Source organism: Chiloscyllium plagiosum, chromosome 22 (genome assembly GCF_004010195.1).
Source record: "Chiloscyllium plagiosum isolate BGI_BamShark_2017 chromosome 22, ASM401019v2, whole genome shotgun sequence".
Lineage (NCBI taxonomy): Eukaryota > Metazoa > Chordata > Chondrichthyes > Orectolobiformes > Hemiscylliidae > Chiloscyllium > Chiloscyllium plagiosum.
In genome coordinates, this window is record NC_057731.1 from 42,001,485 (window position 1) to 42,020,987 (window position 19,503).

General features: G+C 41.7%; 1 protein-coding gene across 2 annotated transcripts in view; it reads right to left on the bottom strand.

Moving 5' to 3' along the window:
- sh3pxd2aa (SH3 and PX domains 2Aa) overlaps positions 1 to 19,503 on the bottom strand; it is a 310,500-nt gene that overhangs the window by 37,207 nt on the left and 253,790 nt on the right. For both annotated transcript variants that reach the window (XM_043712866.1, XM_043712867.1), the window contains one exon: positions 13,493 to 13,610. In XM_043712866.1, coding sequence (XP_043568801.1) covers positions 13,493 to 13,610 — 118 coding nt within the window. The remainder of the gene's footprint in view (positions 1 to 13,492; positions 13,611 to 19,503) is intronic.

A 19,503-nucleotide genomic window follows, 5' to 3' on the forward strand; every position in this document is an offset into this window, starting at 1 on the left:
GGACATCTGGGCTGCAGAGGAACTTAAGAGTGGGAGCCGGAAGATCCGGTTATCATAGTCCACGTAGGTTTAGACGATATAGGTAGAAAGATGAAAGAGGTTCTGCTGAGAAAATATCAGCAGTTCACAGCAGAATTAAAAAACAGAACTAAAAAGATATAATCTCCGAATTACTATCTGAACCACAAGTAAATTGGCATATTTGAGATTACTTTGGGTAAAATTAAAGGTGGGGAGGTCTGAGCAGAGGTTATTAAAATTTACACAACAGTTAGTAGGGCAATGATTTTGAAAAGGGTCAGGAATGAGGGAACAACTATGAGAAGGGGGACAGTCAATCCCGGACTTAGGTGCTGTACTTAAATGCATGCAGTATACGTGACTAGGTAAATGAGTTTGTAGTGCAGATTGAAATTGGCAGGTGCGATGTTGCAGGTACAACATGACTGCAAGTGAATTAGGGGTAAGAACTAAATATCCAAGGATACACATCCTAGCAAAAGGACAGGCAGATAGGCAGAGGGGGAGGGTTGCCGTGTTAGGAAGAAATGAAAAATTAAATTGATAGTAAGAAGTGATGCAGAATCAGAAGGCGTAGAATTTGCCTAAGTAGAGTTGAGGAACTGCAAAGAATAAAAGAACCTGATGGGAGTTGTGTACAGGTCTCCTAGCAGTAGTCAGGATGTGGGGAAGAAAATAAATCAGGAGATAGAAAAGGGAAGTAAGAAAGGCACTATTAAAATAATCATGGAGGACTTCAATATGCAGGTGGACTGGGAAAATCAGGCTGGAATTCAAGAAAAGGAATTCATGGAATTGTCTACGAGATGGTTTTTTTGGAGCAGCTTGTGTTAGAGCTCACTAGGGAATATGCAATTTTGGATTTGATGATGTGTAATGAGACAGACTTGATTAGGGAGCACAAGGCCCCTTAGGGGGCAGTGACGACAACATGACAGAATTCACCCTGCAATTTGAGAGGGAGTAGCTGGAATCAGATGTAACAGTATGACAATTGAATGACAAGGTAACTATAAAGACATGAGGAGGATCTGGGCAGAGTTGATTGCAAGAGGGGCCTAGCAGGGAACACAATGGAGCAGCAATGGCAGAGTTTCTGGAGGCAATTCAAAAGGCACAGCAGAAAATCATCCCAAAGAAAAAGAAACATACTAGGATGAGGAGAAGGTAAATATGGTTGACAAGGGGAATCAGGAATAGCATAAAAGCAAAAGAAAAAGCCAACAATGTGGTGAAGATTAGTGAGAAGCCTTTAAAAATCAGCAGAGTACTAAAAAAGCAATAAAGGAGGAGAAGGTGAAATATGAGTATAAGATATTTCATATTATAAAAGGAAATTTCAAGAATTTTTTTTAGATATTTAAAAAGTAAGAGTGAGGCAAGAGTGGACATTGGACTGCTGGAAAATGAGGCTGCAGAAATAGTAATGGGGAACAAAAAAATTATGAAGGAAATGAATTAGTCTTCATGGTGGAAACACCAGCAGCATATTAGGACTTCAAAAGAATCAGGGGGCAGAAGTGAATGTAGTGACTCTGGATTAGTGGTGACCATCATTAAGGACTAGGTACTGGGTCAGCTTAAAAGGTCTGAAAATGGATAAATCATGCAGCAGAGATGGACTATATTCCAGAGTTCTGAGAGAGATTTGGGCGGCACGGTGGCACAGTGGTTAGCACTGCTGCCTCACAGCGCCAGAGACCCGGGTTCAATTCCCGCCTCAGGCGACCGACTGTGTGGAGTTTGCACATTCTCCCCGTGTCTGCGTGGGTTTCCTCCGGGTGCTCCGGTTTCCTCCCACACTCCAAAAATGTGCAGGTTAGGTGAATTGGCCACGCTAAATTGCCTGTAGTGTTAGGTGCAGGGGTAAATGTAGGGGAATGGGTCTGGGTGGGTGCGCTTCGGCGGGTCGGTGTGGACTTGTTGGGCCGAAGGGCCTGTTTCCACACTGTAAGTAAGTAAGTAATCTAAATAACTGAGGAGATTGTAGGGGCATTGGTTGTGATCTTTCAGGAATCACTTGAGTCAGGGAGGGCCCGAGAGGACTGGAAAATGGCTAACATAACGCCCCTGTTTAAGCGCTGAGGGAAGCAGTAGACAGGAAGCTATAGGCCGATTAGCCTGACCTCAGTCATTGATGAAATTTTAGAGTCCATTATTAAGGATGTGATTGTGGAGTACTTGAAGTGCATGACACAACTGGGCTGCATCAGTATTTTAACTGCAGTGAAAGAATCAAGTGAGTTTTGCTTCAATCCTGGTAGTTTAACCAATCAAATTGCCTTTCACTTACCTTTTAAAATAAGGAAAAGCTGGGATCTGGGTTATCATTTTAATATATTTTGAGGGGGTTTGGTGTAGTACATAAAAACAATGCCACACAACATGATGAGAGGTGTTCACATTTGAAAGTGATGCTTGGTTTTCATAATGACTGGTTATTGATCTCTCTTATCAATACTACCTTGGACAGATACACCTGGTTTGGAGAGATTGGTGAGAAATTCAAACAGAGGTTTCTGTGTTGTTCATTTGCTCACCATTTGCTGCAAGTCCAGCTTTCAGAACTCAGCCAGCAGCTAAGTTATACTGAGTCACTCTTCGTGATGAGCAATTGAAGTCCCATATCTAGTGCACCTTCTGTGTTGCTCCATCTACTTCCAAGCAGTAACAGGCAGGATGTTACCTTTCCCCGTATGACCTGACGTCACAAGAATACTTGGGTTTGGAATGTCAATGTTGAGATCTCCCAGGGTTACTCTGTCCCAACTGTATATCACTGTACAGGTATATCTGCAGTGTTGTTCTGATGGTGAGACAGGATATACCCATCAATGGTTATGGAGGAGTCTGAGACATTGGCTTTAAGCATGGTTTAGTAAATATGTCTATACCAGGCTGCTGTGTCTAATCTCTGGATCAGCACTCCTATCTTTTGGCTCATTAATACAGTTTTAATAAGGAAGACTTTGGGCAGGGTGTACCTTTGCTGATTCCAAAGCCTGGGTTGATATTAGTTGCGGTCATTGGGATGAGGGCTAGGTTGATCTCATTGAGTACGAGATCCCTGATCAGCCAAGGTTAACAACCCCAATCAAGGATCTCATAGTTAATGAGATCTACTTGCCCCTTGATCCAATCATTACACTAGTGAATCATCTCATTTTATATTTCATTGACTTTCCTGTAGGGGTTTGAAAGTGAAGGATTGCTAGGTGTTTTCAGAAGTAAATTAATAGTCAACCATGTTACTATAGATCTGAAATCACTTTAATTCCATTGTTAAATGTATTTTATGCTGAGACATATTGATTTTAGGACCCTTGAGGAATGACGGAAATGGAGAGTGGCCTTGAAGGTGAGGTTTAGATTGAAGGTCAGCCAAGGTTGAACTGAATAACAGAGTAGGCTCAAAGGGTGTTCTGGTCTAGACCTGCTCCGATTTCTTATGCTCATATGTTTTTATCCACATGGGGACATACATTTCAGATTATTGGAAATAAACAAGAATTTTTTACATTACATTACAGTGTGGAAACAGGCCCTTCGGCCCAACAAGTCCACATCGACCCGCCAAAGCGAAACCCACCCATACCCCTACATTTACCCCTTACCTAACACTATGGGCAATTTAGCATGGCCAATTCACCTGACCCTGCACATCTTTGGACTGTGGGAGGAAACCGGAACACCCGGAGGAAACCCACGCAGACACGGGGAGAACATGCAAACTCCACACAGTCAGTCGCCTGAGGCGGGAATTGAACCCGGGTCTCTGGCGCTGTGAGGCAGCAGTGCTAACCACTGTGCCACCGTGCCGCCCACTAATTGTTGTGAAGCATTTTAATGCAGCAAGTTGTGAGCTGTAATGCGTTCCATGAGAGAATAGTGGAAACAGGTTCAACATGAACATTCAAAGGGGAATTGGCAAAATTGAAATGAAAAATATCACAGGGTTACAGATAAAGAGCTGGCTCATGTAAAGAAGCAGCCTAGTTACAAAAGGCTCAATGGCCTTCTTCTGAACCATATCATTAGTTGATTCCAATGTTCAAGGAAAACAAACATTTTCTTACACAGAAATGCTATTTTGGGTATTTTGTGGGAGATTTATTCGTCAGAGCTTAAAATATAGCAAACTGAAATATTAGGAATGATCTTAATTGATCGAATATAAAAGATACCAACTAGAATACAAAAGCACCAACATAAAAATCATCAGATGTTCTTTACCTACGTCCATGGTTCAATTATCACAATATCTAGCAGAATAAATTACTCACTTTTTTAACCTCTGGGGATAGTTAGTTGGTGACCAACAATCAAACTGACCAGCTCTTTCAGACAATGAGTGATTCCAGAGTTTGTTTCTGGATTACCAGAACATACACTTTTAAATCTCTAAATATACAACTTAGCTTGATAATAAGTCCATTGTGGGAATGAATGAGAAGTCAGAGGATATACTGTTGGCTTCCCTGAATGAGAATAGAATGCAGCTTGCATTGAATATTAAATTGCCATAAATTACAAGAGTTCTGGAAAGGATCGTCATGCTTCAATGCTGTGCTGCGATTTCTCCGCAAGTGCCAAATGCAACATTATACATTACCTTTCACATACCAAACAAATGACAGCAGGCACAGCTATACTTACTGCCTAATCTTGCCCAAATAGAATGGTCATAATTGGATAAATTATAGGGATATATCTATAGGTGGTTAATTGATTTCCTTTCTCACTCCACATTGAGTAGGCATAGCAAGGCAGTATATCAGCAGTCTCTGAAATAAGGGAAGATAGCAGCCACAAAATGATTACGGAAGACTCAGTTCATCCTAAGGCTCAGTTACAGTCTCCCAATGGAAACAGACAGGCACCAGACAAAATTATAACAATATAATTTTTGCAGACAAGATCCCAATGAGAGATGGCTGAAGGCAATGAAAGACATTTTACATTTTGAACACTCTCTGTGATAGTCTCCAAAGAGACAATTACAATAACAAATTTCTTCCTACAGGTCTGTGCAGTTTTCTTTTTCATGGTTTCAAACTCACATTTCCTGCAATTTTCATGTTGTGCTGAGCTCCCGCTCCGCATCACCTCCTGTAGGCTGAAATTAGGACATTGCACAGATCCCATTTGTCTGGCACATTTTTCTCCTGATATCCCACCTCACACCAGGCAATGGTTTGTGAAAATTCCTCCTTTGGACTTTATCCAGTAAGTAATGCTCCTTTACCTTTCATACTGTAATATCTAACCCAGTGCTGGAACTCTTTGTCCCAAGTGCTGCCAGAGAAAAGCTGTAAATATCTGTATAACATTGAGAGATGGACAAATATTGGAATTTTGTTCAAATTCCAATATTAGTCTGAGAAAGCAATGAAGCTTAATTAGGATTTAATAATGTGAGCAGATGAAGTACAGGAAATGTGCAGCAGCAGGAGAAATCTTGCTGAATATTTCTGCTTTCTGTGTATAATGAGGTAATTTGGCAGCAGTCACTGTTACAGTAATCAAAAGCAGACTCAGCTCTTCAACTACTAACAAAGGCAAATGTACCTATTTTGAGTTTTAAAAACTGAAGAATACTGCAGTAGTGCAAAGGTAACTCCTAGTGCTCCAGCCTAATTCAACAGTTTGCCAAACAAATCCTTCTAGTAAAGGCTGAACTAATACAAAGGTTACAACAAAATTCAAACTGTCTTCCCTGAAACTTAGACAAGCGAACAAACAAAACTTCAGTGTCTCAAATCAAGGCTTTGGTTCTTCAGAAGCAAATGCAGGTGATAAACAGACAAACAAGTTATGATGTAAAATGCCTGAGTGTCTTGAGAGTCACTTCCTGCCATCTGCTTTCCAGCTCTGAAATTCTGGAATTACTCCAGAGGGGAATAAGTGAGAAATGGAGACAGGAAATGGGGAATCTGCTGACAAAAGCATTCTGGGAGATGTGTTGGATGTGTTTCAGTAAAAGGCTGCAAATTGGCTTTTGAGCTCAGATATCAAACAGCCCAAATTCCCTCACTGCACATTTTATTACTGATATTTCAGGCCTAAAAGCAACATAGCAAATCTCAGGAATAGTAAGTAATGATAGTGCCTGCACAGTGACAAAATATGGGCTACCACCAAAAAATTGCACTTACGTTTTCTTCTCAGAGATTCCATGTGCTAAGGAAATGTTTAGCCTCTTCTTTATATTACTGATGATTTTAAATTGATGATCCCTTCTTAATCTCTCCCTTCGAAAGTATTACATTCTTATAGCCACTATAAAGGTTGAAAACATGATTAAATGTCATTTCCTCCAGGGATGGGTCCCAATATCTCAAATCTCTGAACAGTTCCCTAAACTCTTTCATCATCCTGATAAATCTACACTGAACGGTCTTTATGCTTTCAATTGAGCAACAAAACTGAGCGGGAGAGTAGACTACAATGAGTGAACTGACTGAAGAATCAGAATGAGATGGAGAAGGATTTCCAAGTAAAACAGAGTATCTAAAAGTTGTTGTTGAAGGCTATCAGTTAGACACACTGAATGATTTTTCTTTCTTTAACTTGGATGGTAAAGTGGGCAGGGTGTGTAACAGAAAGCCAGAGCACAATCATCCAACTTATTATTTCACCAAAGTTGGATTTCACTCATATCAACTGGTATTATTGCTATGTTGTGAGTAGCAGGTTAATAGTTTGCATTAGTAAGTTAAAGCCATTATGAGGAAGGGTTAACTACAGCAGGATCCATCCTGTTCTTACTTCATGACTACTTATGAACAGTAGTATGGCAGTAATGTTACTGGGCTAATAATCCATAAACCCAGATAAATGCTTAGGAGATATGAGTTTAAATTCCCCAAAGGTGGAGGGCATTTAAATTTAATTAATGTATCTCCAAACAATTTCATATCAGTAGTGCTTAGCATTATGAAACCTCCAGAATCTTGTAAAAATCTATCTGGTTTACTAATCTGCTGTCCTTATCCGGTCTAGCCTACACATGATTCCAGACAATATCATTACTGCCTTCTGAAATAGCCGAACAAGTTGCTCAGTTTAGCAAATCATTTCAGAAAAGTCAGAAAGGAATAAAGCTTGATGGACAATCCAGCCCTGCAAAGTTCTTCTATTAATATCTGGGGACTTGCACCAAAGTTGGAAATACAAGGTGACTTGTCACACTTACTGAATTATACCTTTCAGCTGAAATTCTGGGCTTTTCCATCACCATTGCTGAGTATGCCATGTCCCTGAAAGGATAGATCTACCAGAGGTGTCCTATTAGGGTCCTCAACATTGACTGCACAGTCCATTAAGTTTCTTGGCATCAAGGCAAACATAGGCAAGGAAACCTTGTGTTCATTATCACCTATCACCTAGCGTCTCAGCTGTTGATACCTCCGTGCTGAAAACGAGTGGAAGATGTACTAAGGGTGGCAAGGACACAAAACATACTGGTTGAGGCATTTCAGTGTCCATCTCCAGGAGTGTCTCAGTAACAACATTGCTGATTAGTCCCGAGGGCCACAGAACTTTACAACCACAAACAAAAACAGAAATTGTTGGAAAAGCTCAGCAGGCCTGGCAGAATCTGTGAAGAGAAAGCAGAGTTAACATTTCAAGTCCAGTGAACTCTGATCACAGATGCTGCTGGACCTGCTGAGCTTTTCCAGCAATTTGTGTTTTTGTTTCTGATTTACAACATCTGCAGTTCTTGCGGTTGCCACAGGACTTTAGTTAAACCACACTTGGAATATTGCGCATAGTTCTGGTCACCTCACTTTGGAGAGGGTTCAGAAAAGGTTTACCAGGATGTTGCCTAGTTTGGAGGAATTTTAGCTGTGAAGAAAGGTTGGATAGACTGGATTTGTTTTCACTGGAATACAGGAGGCTGAGGGGCGACCTGAAAGAAGTTTATAAGATTGTGAGTAGCATAGATAGAGTGGAAAGTATGAGGCTTTTTCCCAGGATGGTGGAGTCATGACTGGGGGACACAGGTTCAAAGTGCAAGGGGTAGGTTTAAAAGAGATGTGCTAGGCAAGTTTTCCACACAAAGTATGGTGAGTGCCTGGAACGCGCTACTATTGGAGGTGGTGGAAGCAGACACAATAGCAGCATTCAAGAAGCACCTGGATTCCTGTAAGTGAAGACAGTTTTAGAATGGAAGGGCAAAATATGTTGGCACACGGTTGGAGGCCTGAAGGGCCTGTTCCTGTGTTAAATTGTTCTTTGCTCTCTTTGTATGCCTGAAAGGGACAGTGGCAGATGGTAATAGGACAAACAAGATTAACAAGAACCAACAACTTGATCAATCTACATGTCATAGATTCAACTTCTCGTTATAGTATTGTTAGAAGTAACCATTGCAGAGTCCTGTAAAGATGAAATTCCATCTTCACACAAGCCATCACATTGTGTAGCATTACTACTGTGATAAATAGGACAGGTTCAGGACAAATCTAGTATTTCAAATCTTAGCTTTCAGGTGACACTGTAGACCACCAGTAGCAGCAAAATTGCATTCAACTGCAAAATTGCAGTCTGCCTCCTTATGCCAAATCTCTCACTTTACCATCTCTGTCAAAACAGGGAGTCAATCTGGCTTGAATAAAGAATGTAGGAGGGAAGGCCAGGAGCAGTATTCGGCATGCCAAAAAATGAGATGCCAACCTGGAATTTACAAACATATAAACAAGGAGCAGGGGTAGGCATTCAGGCACTCATGCTTGCTCCATCAGTTAATAAAATCTGACTGGAACCTCAAATTGACATCCCCGTTTACCTTCGATAACCTTTAAACCTATTGCTAATCAAAATTCTGTATCTCTGCCTTAAAAATATTCAAAGATTCTGCTTCCATTGCCTTTTGAGGATGAAATTTCCTACGACATGATTCTCTGCGAGAAGTTCTGTTTTCTGTTTTAAGTAGGTAATGCCTTATTTTTAAACACTGACCCACTAGTACTAGTTTCTCCAACAAAAAAATCCTCACTTACATGTACCCTGATAAAACCACACAGGATAGGGCTGAAGGATGTGCAACAATTCTCAGCCAGAAGCATTGAGTGCATGATTCATTACAGCCTCCTCTGTCGCTGCCCAGCATCACAGATACCTAGGAGAAAGTGAGGACTGCAGATGCTGGAGACCAGAGTTGAAAAGTGTGGTGCTGGAAAAACACAGCAGGCCAGGCAGCATCCAAGGAGCAGGAGAATCGACGTTTCGGGCATAAGCCTGTTATCAGCTAATTTCATTCAACCTACATTACATTAAGAGAAATTGGAGACACAACACACAACCACCACTATCTAGAAGGTGAAATGTAGCAGATATTTGGAAACACCACCAGCTGCAGGTCCACATCAAGCCACACAGCATCCTGACTTGGAATTATATCACTGTTCCTTCAATGTAATCGGATCAAAATCCTGGAACTCCCTCCCTGTAGGTGTCCCTGTACAAAATGGACTGCAGTGGTTGAAGAACGCATCCAGAACCTCAACCTGAGCTACAAATCTTCTTAAAACTCGCTATAATAGCCTTCTCAAGGGCACATCGGATGAGCAACAAACTCTGGGCCAGCCAGAGATATGCACATTTCATGAATAAATAAAAAAAAGTTTCAATCAAATTGCCTCTTACCCTTCTAATCTCCAGCCAGATACAAGCTTAGCATGTGCAGCCTCTCTTCATAAAACAACCCACTGCCTATTAGTCTAGTAAACTTTCTTGAAACTGCTTCCAATTCATTTACATTTTTCCTTAAATAAGGTGACCAACACCTTACACAGTACTCCAAATTGTTATATGTGTTCTATATAGCAGAAGCATAACCTCCAATTTTTGAACTCTGTTTCCTTTGCAATGAATGATGACATTATATTAGTATTCCTAATTCTTTGCTGTATCTGCATACTAACCTATTGTTATTCATTCCCAAGGATACCAATTCCCTCTGTAATCTCTCACCATTTAGATAATGTGTTTTTTTCTTCTTCATGACAAAGCGGACAATATCACATTTTATGAAATTATACTCCATTTGCTAGGTCTTTGTCCACCTACTTAAAGTATCTTTGTCTAGCCTTTTTATGTTCCCTTCACAACTTATTTTCTTATCTATCTTTGTGCCATCAGCAAATTTGGCAATGATACCTTCAGTCCCTTCATCCATGACATTTATATAAAAATAAACAGCAGTGACCTCTGTGGTTTACCACTCATTACAGCCTGCCAATCTGAAAGAGGTGTATTTCTAACTACTCTCTGCTTCCTGTTAGCTATCCAATATTTTATCCATGCCAATATGGAACTCCCTTCATAATGAGCGTTTATTTTCAGCAACTATCTTCTGTGGCACTTTTTCAAGATTGGAGCGAGAGATAAACCAAAAGATTACAGGCCAGTAAGTCCAACCTCAGTGGTAGGGAAGCTATTGGAAGCAATTCTGAGGGACAGAATTAATCTGCACTTGGAGAGATGGGATTAATCAAAAACAGTCAGCCTGTTTTTGTCAAGTGGATGTCATGTCTGATCAACATGATTGAATTTTTAGAAGACATAACCAGATGTGTAAATGAGGGCAATGCATTCAACGTAATCTACTTGGACTTCGTCCTGAGGGATTGTTTAGTGAGGTTATATGGATGGAACTGAGAAATAAGAAGGGGGTAATCAGTTTGATGGGATTGTACTATAGGCCCCGCAATAGTCAAGAGAAATTTAGGAGCAAGTATGTGGGAACTGTAGGAATAAAAGTGTTGTAATGGCAGGGGATTTTAACTGTCCAAACACAGACTGTGAGTGCAACTGTGTCAAAGGGCTTGGAGGAATCAGAATTTGATAAGTGTGTTCAGGAAAAGTTTCTCAATCAGTATGTAGAAAAAGGGCAAAACCTGACCTCCTCTTGGAAAATAAGACAGGGCAAATGATTGAGTGTTAGTGGGGGAGCACTTTGGGACGAGTAACCTATTAGTTTTAATCTATTAGTTTTAAAATAGTTATGGTAAGGGATAGGTCTCATCCACAAGTTACCATTCAAAATTGGACAAAACCAATTTTGCTGGTATTAGAGCTGAAAATGTGTTGCTGGAAAAGCGCAGCAGGTCAGGCAGCATCCAGGGAACAGGAGAATCGACGTTTCGGGCATAAGCCCTTCTTCAGGCATAAGCCCTGGTATTAGACATGAATTTTCAAAAGTTGATTTGGGGAGGTTTTCCGCAGGCAAAGGGACATCTGACAAGTGGGAGGGCTTCAAAAGTGAGGGTTCAAGGCCAGCATGTTCCTGTTGGTGTGAAGGTCAAGGCTGGTAGGAGTAGGGAACACTGGATGACCAGAGATATTGAGCCTCTGGTCAAGAGAAAGAAGGAGGCATATGTCAGGTACTGGCAGCTGAGATCAAATAAATCTCTTGAGGAGTACAGGAGGTCTAGATTCCCCACTTAAGAGGGAAATCAGAGGGCAGAAATGGGATATGAGATAGCTTTGGCAGATAAGGTAAAGGGGAAATCCTAAGAGATTCTACAAACATATTAAGGGCAAAAGAGGAACTAGGAAGAGAAAACGGTTCCCGTCCTAAATAAATATTTCTCGTCAGTATTTACCATGCAGAAAGACATGGAAGCTGGGGATCTCTGGGAAATAGACAGTGATATCTTAAAAACAGTCCAGATTACAGTAGAGGAGGTGCTGGAAGTCTTAAAATGCACTAAGGTGAATAAATCCCAGGACTTGATCAAGTGTGTCCCAGGACATTGTGCAACGCTAAGGAAAGAATTACAGGGCCCCGAGCAGAGATATCATCGATAGCCACAGATGAGGAGCTGGAAGACTTGGAAGTGGCTAATGTTGTGCCATTACTTAAGAAAGACTGCAAAGAAAAGCCATGGAACTACATACCAATGAGCCTGACATCAATGATGAGTAAGCTGTTGGAAGAGATTTTGAGAGACAAAATTTACATGCATTTGGAAAGGGAAGGACTGATTAGGGTTAGTCAGCATGGCTTTGGGCATGGGAAACCGTGTCTCACAAATTTGATTGAGTTTTTTGAAGTCGTGACCAAGACAATAGATGTCTATGGAGTTTAGCAAGGTCTTTGACAAAGTTCTGCATGATAAACAGGTTAGTTAGGTTAAATTATATGGAATACTGGGAGAGCTTGCCAATTGCTTACAAAATTGACTTGATTGCAGGAGACAGAGGGTGGTGGTAGAGGGTTGTTTTTCAAATTCGAGGCCTGTGATCAGCAGTGTGCCACAAGGATCAGTAGTGGGTCCATTGTTGTTCATCAATGATTTCAATGATTTGGATGAGAGTATAGGAGACATGATTAGTAAGCTTGCAAATGACACACAAATTGGTAGCACAGTGGACAGTGAAGTAGGTTATCTAAGAGTACAATGGGATCTTGTCAACTGGGACAGTAGGATGAGGAATGGCACCTGGAGTTTAATTCAGACAAATGCAAGGTGTTACATTTTGGTAAGACAAATCAGGGCGGAACTTATACAGTTAATGGCAGGGCTCTGAGGAGTCTTGTGTACAGAGAGACTTCGAGGTGCAGGTACATAGTTCTTTAAAAGCTGCATCAGAGGTAGACAGGGTGGTGAAGAAGGTATTTGGCATGCTTGCCTTCATTAGTCAGAGCACTAAGTACAGGAATTGGGAAGTTGGTAAGACATTGGTAAGCCTACATTTGAAGCTCCTCGTACAATTCTGGTCACCCTGCTATAGGAAGGATGTTATCAAAGGATGTAATAAAGATTTATAAGGATGTTACTAAAACTGAAAGATTTCAGTTATAAAGAGAGGCTGGATAGGCTGGGACTTTTTTCCTGGATCATAGGAGGCTAAGGGGTGACCTTCTAGAAATGTATAAAATCACGAGGGACATAGATAATAAGGTGAATAGCCAAGATTTTTCCCCAGCTTAGGGGAGTCCAAAACTAGAGGGCACAGGTTTAAGGTGAGAGGGGAAAGATATAAAAAGGACCTGAGGGGCAACGTTTTCACACAAAGGGTGGTGCATATATGGAATGTGCTGCCAGAGGAAATGCATACAATTACAACATTTAAAAGTCATTTGGACATGAAATAGATCGGAAAGGTTTAGCAGGTATTCGGCCAAGCACAGGTCAATGGGACTGGCTCAGTTTTGGAAAACTGGTCGGTATGGACAAATTGGGGCAAAGGGCCTGTTTCTGTGCTGTACCCTCTATGACTGGGATTGCTTTCTTTGGAGCAGAGGAGGTGGCGGGGGGGCAGACCAACTGAGTTTCCGTTTTTATTTGCAACAATTTACTCAGCAGCACTTCACTTCTGAGGTTCCAGCTTATTACCATGTTATATCCAATTAATTGCTTTTTAATATAGCTCCAACATTTATACTATACCTGAGAGGTAAAGTATAAGGACACTCATTGTATTAACTGCACAATGTATCTGTAAAGGATAAGCTTACCTGATGAACCACCAGCCCTCCAGATTCCTCTGTATGACCTCCACCACTACGCCTTTCTCAAAGCCAATCTCATCTTTGCCCTGGTTGACATATGGCTGTACAGTGATGTACTTCTCCTCTAACACAAATAAATATGACAGTAATGTTAGTACAAACCAATTTCAAATTATCGCTCAGAGATATAATTATCCAAAATTGAGAACGAATGTTCAGAAATCAGTCTTGATAGTGATGACGAGCTGCTAGACGAGAAACTCCGATAATTCACCCATTGTGTAACTTAAACCTGAATTATTCAATCTTTCATTTTAAGCAAAATTAATAATCCAATATAATGCTGGGAAACTGAATCGTTAGTTGAGTTTCACTTTAGGGAAGAACAATAGATTTATAGAGGAACCTCGATTATCCGAACAACACAGGTGGTGGAATATATTGGAAAAAAGGAGGTTATGAACATTGGTAAGAAGAATGGAGGAGCCAAATACAATTTAAATGGAATATGTGTTGTAGCTTTGTGCAGTCTGAGGGATTTGGGGTCCTTGGGCATAAGTCACAAAAAGCTGACATTTGAGTTCATTGGGTAATAGGGATGACAAATGGAATGTTGACCTTTTTATTTCAAAAGAAATGACATATAAAAATAAGGAAGTCATAGTCATAGTGTCGTGGAGCATGGAAACAGACCCTTTGGTCCAACCAGTCCATGCCAAACATAATCCCAAACTAAATTAGTCCCATCTGGCTGTTCCTGGCCCATAACCCCACAAACCTTTCTTCTTCATGTACTTATCCAAGTGTATTTTTAAACGCTGTAACTGTGCCCACATCCACCACTTGTTGAGAAAGTTCATTCCACATGAGAACCATCACTGAGTAAACATTTGTCTCTCATGTCTTTTTTAAATCTCTCTCTTCTCACCTTAAAATATGCCCCCTAGACTTGAAATTCTCCAGTCTAGGGAAAAGACACCCATCATTAACCCTATCTATAAACCTCATGACGTTTTCTTGATAAAACTATACAAAGTAGTAGTCAGAGAATGCCTTGAATATTGTGAATAGTTTTCATCCCCTTATCTAAGGCCCAAATTTCCATAGGTTATATGACACAAAACCAAGCTAACCTGTGTGTGCACTTTTCAACTCCACTCAAACTACTTTCCGTAATTTCTCATCGAAGCCTAATCATTTTGTCAACTCCTGTCTCCCTCAAGTACTTGTCCAGCTAAATGCACATCATACGCTATTCACTTGAACTGCTCCTGAAGTAGTAAATGGTACATTCTTACCACTCTATGTATAAAGATGTTTCTTCTGAATTTCTAGTTTTGCTCTTCTCGCCAAGAGGCAACATTGGGATGACCCTTGTGCTTCTTTAGCTCAGTCCAAGTTGTGTTCAGGCTTTTGAGGGGATTTCACCATGAGGTCTAGCACATCTTCTCACTGTATCTTACCAAACTTGTCTCATTAACTACCTACCACGTCACTTTGGTGTCTGTCAAGTCAGACTCCAGCTTTGCATTCCCAGAACAACTTGTCACTTTGCAGATATCCCTAAAACATCAGCTGCCTTGTGTCTTCACCATCCTTAAAAGGCAGCTGCGCATCCAGAGGAGCACTGGCATATTAAAGCTGCTCTCCTCAGTCAGAGATGTATACAGAGGATGTAGGAGAAGGGTAAGGTGGCACTATGATTCTATGATAGGACCTGGCTACTCTGGTCAAGGGTGTTGGGCAAAGTAAAGATGTTATTTTCCTGGAGTGGTAGCAGAGGAGGCCAAGTCACCAGATCCTGGCAGTCCGGTCAGAGGTCAGTGCCATCTTAATGGTCCAGGGGAACATCAGCAGCATCGTAAGAAGACCAATGACTTTCTCCCTTGCACCAGGGTAAATGCTACATTTGTCTCTCTGCTAGCTCACTCTATCTCTGCCACTGCACCCCGCACCTCCCATAAAAGTTCATGCTCTGCCACTCTCACTGCTGTTAAACAGCCACCTACTCAGCCCCAGGCAGGAAATGACCATGTTGTCAGCAATTAGACACTGTGTCCATATGCAAAGGGATGAACAGGAGCGGCAGACTGATATGAGGAATACAATGGCTGTTATTGCCCAGAACTGCAGCGGTGCAGTAAATCATGGAATAATCTGGCTGACTACTGAAGAGGTGCACATACGCTAGGAACCAGCTATTGATTTTCAAGACCAAAAGCATGATGAAGGCAGACACTCCAGATGCCCATCCCCATAGGGAGACATAGCATTGCCAAAGGCATCCAGCCAAAGGACAAACCACACACAACCTCCTCAGTAGCCTCCACTCAGAACTCTCCAGAGGTAGCCAGAATCTCCACCTTCACTGCATGTGCTCCTTTGAATCTTGGGAGTTGCAGCCAAAAAAGCATAAATTTGCAACTGCCAAGAAAGTACTCAACATATTTGGCCTGTCCAGAAGTAAGAGCCCCCAGATCGCCTGACCAAACCTTCAGGGCCAACAAGTCCACTGCTATGCTTGCTCCTTCCATTCTAGCTGCAGAACCGGGTTTTGCCCTGAGACATAATGGGAGGAACTGGAAGAAGAAAATTTATCTACAGCATTTTGATAGCACAAGCGACAATGTACTATATGTTGCATGGCACATTTCTTTAAACGGCATTGCTCTGACATTATATTGCTCTGTATCACTAAGAGTCTATATAACCACGAATGTGACTCAGAACCCCCTTCCCACAAGGCTTTCTTCCTGTCCATGCTTTACCATATTCCCTATGAGATATTGTTGCCAATCTTCACAGCTGTAATTTTCTCTTCCCCAGCAACCTGCAGCTCCAGTCTCAAAGAGTAGCCTGCTTGAACTTGTTCCTGTGGCAGTGGACGTATTGGTCCCCCACTACCTCCCTTACTCTTAGGTTCTGTGTACAGACCTGACAGACTGCCTGTGGTCCATGTTCTTGGGTGACCTAACCTAACATCCCAAGATGAGAAGTGTACAGTCCTTTGACTGATGGCTGTACATCTCCACAACTGCGTTAGCATTACTCCTCCCAGACTGTCTAATGCAAAGCCATGGGACTGACCGTGACACACTACCTGGAAGCAGAGGCATGGACTTCCCTGACTGATAGCACCTCAACCGGGCACCTGACCATGGCCAATCTCCTGCCCTTGATTTACTGTGCTGGATCCCACTGATTGATGGGTGTCTCCATGGAACTTCAGAGAGCACCATTCCCTTAAGACTTTGAGAAATTACTACTTGCTCTGCATGTGCAATGTGTTTGCAGCACAAGTTCCTGGCACATGATCCAGGGGGTGATTGATGTAGCACACTGTCATAGAGCAAAATGTACGAGCCCTTGACTGAGGACTGCTAAGCTTGAAGGTATGTTGCCTGATTGTGTGACTGATAATAGCAAGGCAAAGCATGGATGCTGAGAGTATGCTGGTAGGCACTGAGTGGGGGAATGCTAAAAAGCAAGCAAGCTAGCTTAAGACACAATCTAGACCAATTCATGAGCTGAATTCCCGACCATGCATTCAAACTCCCCACATTGTAGTCTTTCTATTCTAGTTGTCTGTGCGTTTGTAATGCAAGTCTGTACTTTGTGAGCAGCCTGCAAGCTTTTCAGAGGTCAAATGATGGTCATGAGGGGTTCACAAATGCTGGATGCTTACTTCAAAAAGGTAGTTTAGGACCTGTGGTGGTGCCCATGGATCATGCCCTGAGATACTGTTTGGCCCTTCACAACATCGAGGTCCCCAAGAGCAAGTAAGCTATTAATTTCCCAGTCAAATTTCTTCAGTGTCAGAAGGAGATTACCTGGAGAGGAACAGGGGTTTGTTTACACTGGGAGAATCTGCCATCAAACTGAACAAACAGTGTAATGCATTAGGCTTTCAGATAGAAGAATCTGGAATTTTACTTTGGGCTCAGGGCAAACATCCATAGCTTGGAAGATAAAAGTTTTTTTTTAAATTTCAGTTTTGGCTGTTTTTCAAAAGTCTTGGCTGAAGCTGGAACTGTGCAACATTTGCTCCTCAAAAAGGTAGTTTAGGACAGGTGAAAAAATGTAACCTAAGTGTAAAGAGTTCAGTTTAAAATTTCCAGACCAGAGGTTTTTGATTACAATTCCAAAAATGTCAAGTAAAGCTGAGAAAATCAAAGTTATGTGACAAATCAAGGAAGAGGCTAACAGATTCTCATGATCGGGGAATTGAAGCCACATTTAAGTCTAAATCCATGAGAAGGGTAGAGAAGGGAATTCTCTTCAGATTTCGAGTACTGAAACAGAATGCTGCTATAGATTAATGAGATTGTACGTTTATTGAGTATTTAAAAAACTTTATATCTGTTACATGTAAATAGTTCAGTTTTTTTGGCTTTGCCTTCATTTCCATTGCATAATAAACTTTTGTTTTACTGTTAAAACTGAATCTGCAGGTCATTCTTCTAGGGCATGGGTATCAATGAAACAGGTAGGAAAAGGGATGAGACCCTGAAGGCAGAATTACAGGGACTAGGGAGGAAATTAAAAAGCAGGATCTCAAGATCAGTAAACTCAAGATTATTCCATGCCATGTGCCAGTGAGCATAAGAAGAGGAGGACTGAACTATTGAAAATGTAGCTGGAGAACAGGTGTAGGAGGGAATGCATCAAATTTGTGAGGAATTGGGAACAGTTATGGGGCAGAATGACCTGTACAAGCTGGACAGCTTAGACCTTGTGGGGAGATTTGCTGGTCTTGTTTGAGTGGGTTTAATCTAGCTTGTTAGACAGATGGAAACCTGATGGATAACCCAGATTGGAAGGATGCAAAGTTGGTAACAGGAAATCAAAAGGATGCTAGGGAGACTAGAACATAGGAGAAAAATGCGAGGTGATTCACTTTGGAAGGAGCAACAGGAATAAAAAGTACTGGGTTAATGGTAAGATTCTTGGGAGTGTAGGTGAGCAGAGAGATCTCAGTGTCCGTGTACATAGATTCCTGAAAGTTGCCACCTCGGTTGATAGGGTTGTTAAGAAGGCATACAGTGTATTAGCTTTTATTGGTACAGGAGTCTTTTATTGGTAGAGGGATTGAGTTTTGGAGCCACGGGGTCATGTTCAGATGTACAAAACTCTGGTGTGGTTGCACTTAGAAATGTTGACAGTTCTGGTCACCGCATTATAGCAAGGAAGCTGTGGAAAGGGTTCAGAGGAAATTTACTAGGATGTTGCCTGGTATGGAGGAAAGGTCTTATGAGGAAAGGCTGAGGGACTTGAGGCTGTTTTCGTTAGAAAGAAGAAGGTTGAGAGGTGACTTAATTGAAACATATAAGATAATCAGAGGGTTAGATAGGGTGGACAGTGAGAGCCTTTTTCCTCAGATGGAAATGGCTAGCACGAGGGGACATAGCTTTAAAATGAAGGGTGATAGATATAGGACAGATGTCAGAGGTAGTTTCTTTACTCAGAGAGTAGAGGGGGTGTTGAACACCCTGCCTGTAGCCAACTTTAAGAGCATATAAATAGTCAATGGATAAACATATGGATGAAAATGGAATAGGTTAGATGGGCTTCAAATTGGTTTCATAGGGCAGCGCAACACCAAGAGCAGAAGGGCCTGTACTGCGCTGTAATGTTCTATGTTCCATTGAAGTGAGCAGCAAGGATGATTCAAAAGCAGAATGATGTCAAAAAGACAAAGTTAAAGACATTCTAACTGAATGCACACAGCACTCCTTCTCCCCACACTTTCTCTGGAGTTCTACAGAGGGATGTACCTTAAACTCCCCCCCATTTCCCCAGATAATCTAACCAACATTGCCCTGTACAGGGCAGAGGTGGAACCTATCAAAAAGGTGCAATGTGTGTGTGTGCGCGTGCTTTTGAAGACTTACCCGACAAAAGCAGCAGCAGCAGCTGTTTTATTGATGGTGTCCAGTCCAGCTGCCCCGGAGAGGGGGCGGGGGCAGTGTTAGATGGGGGGGCAGTGCTGGATGGGGATTGGGGGCAGTTCTGGATGG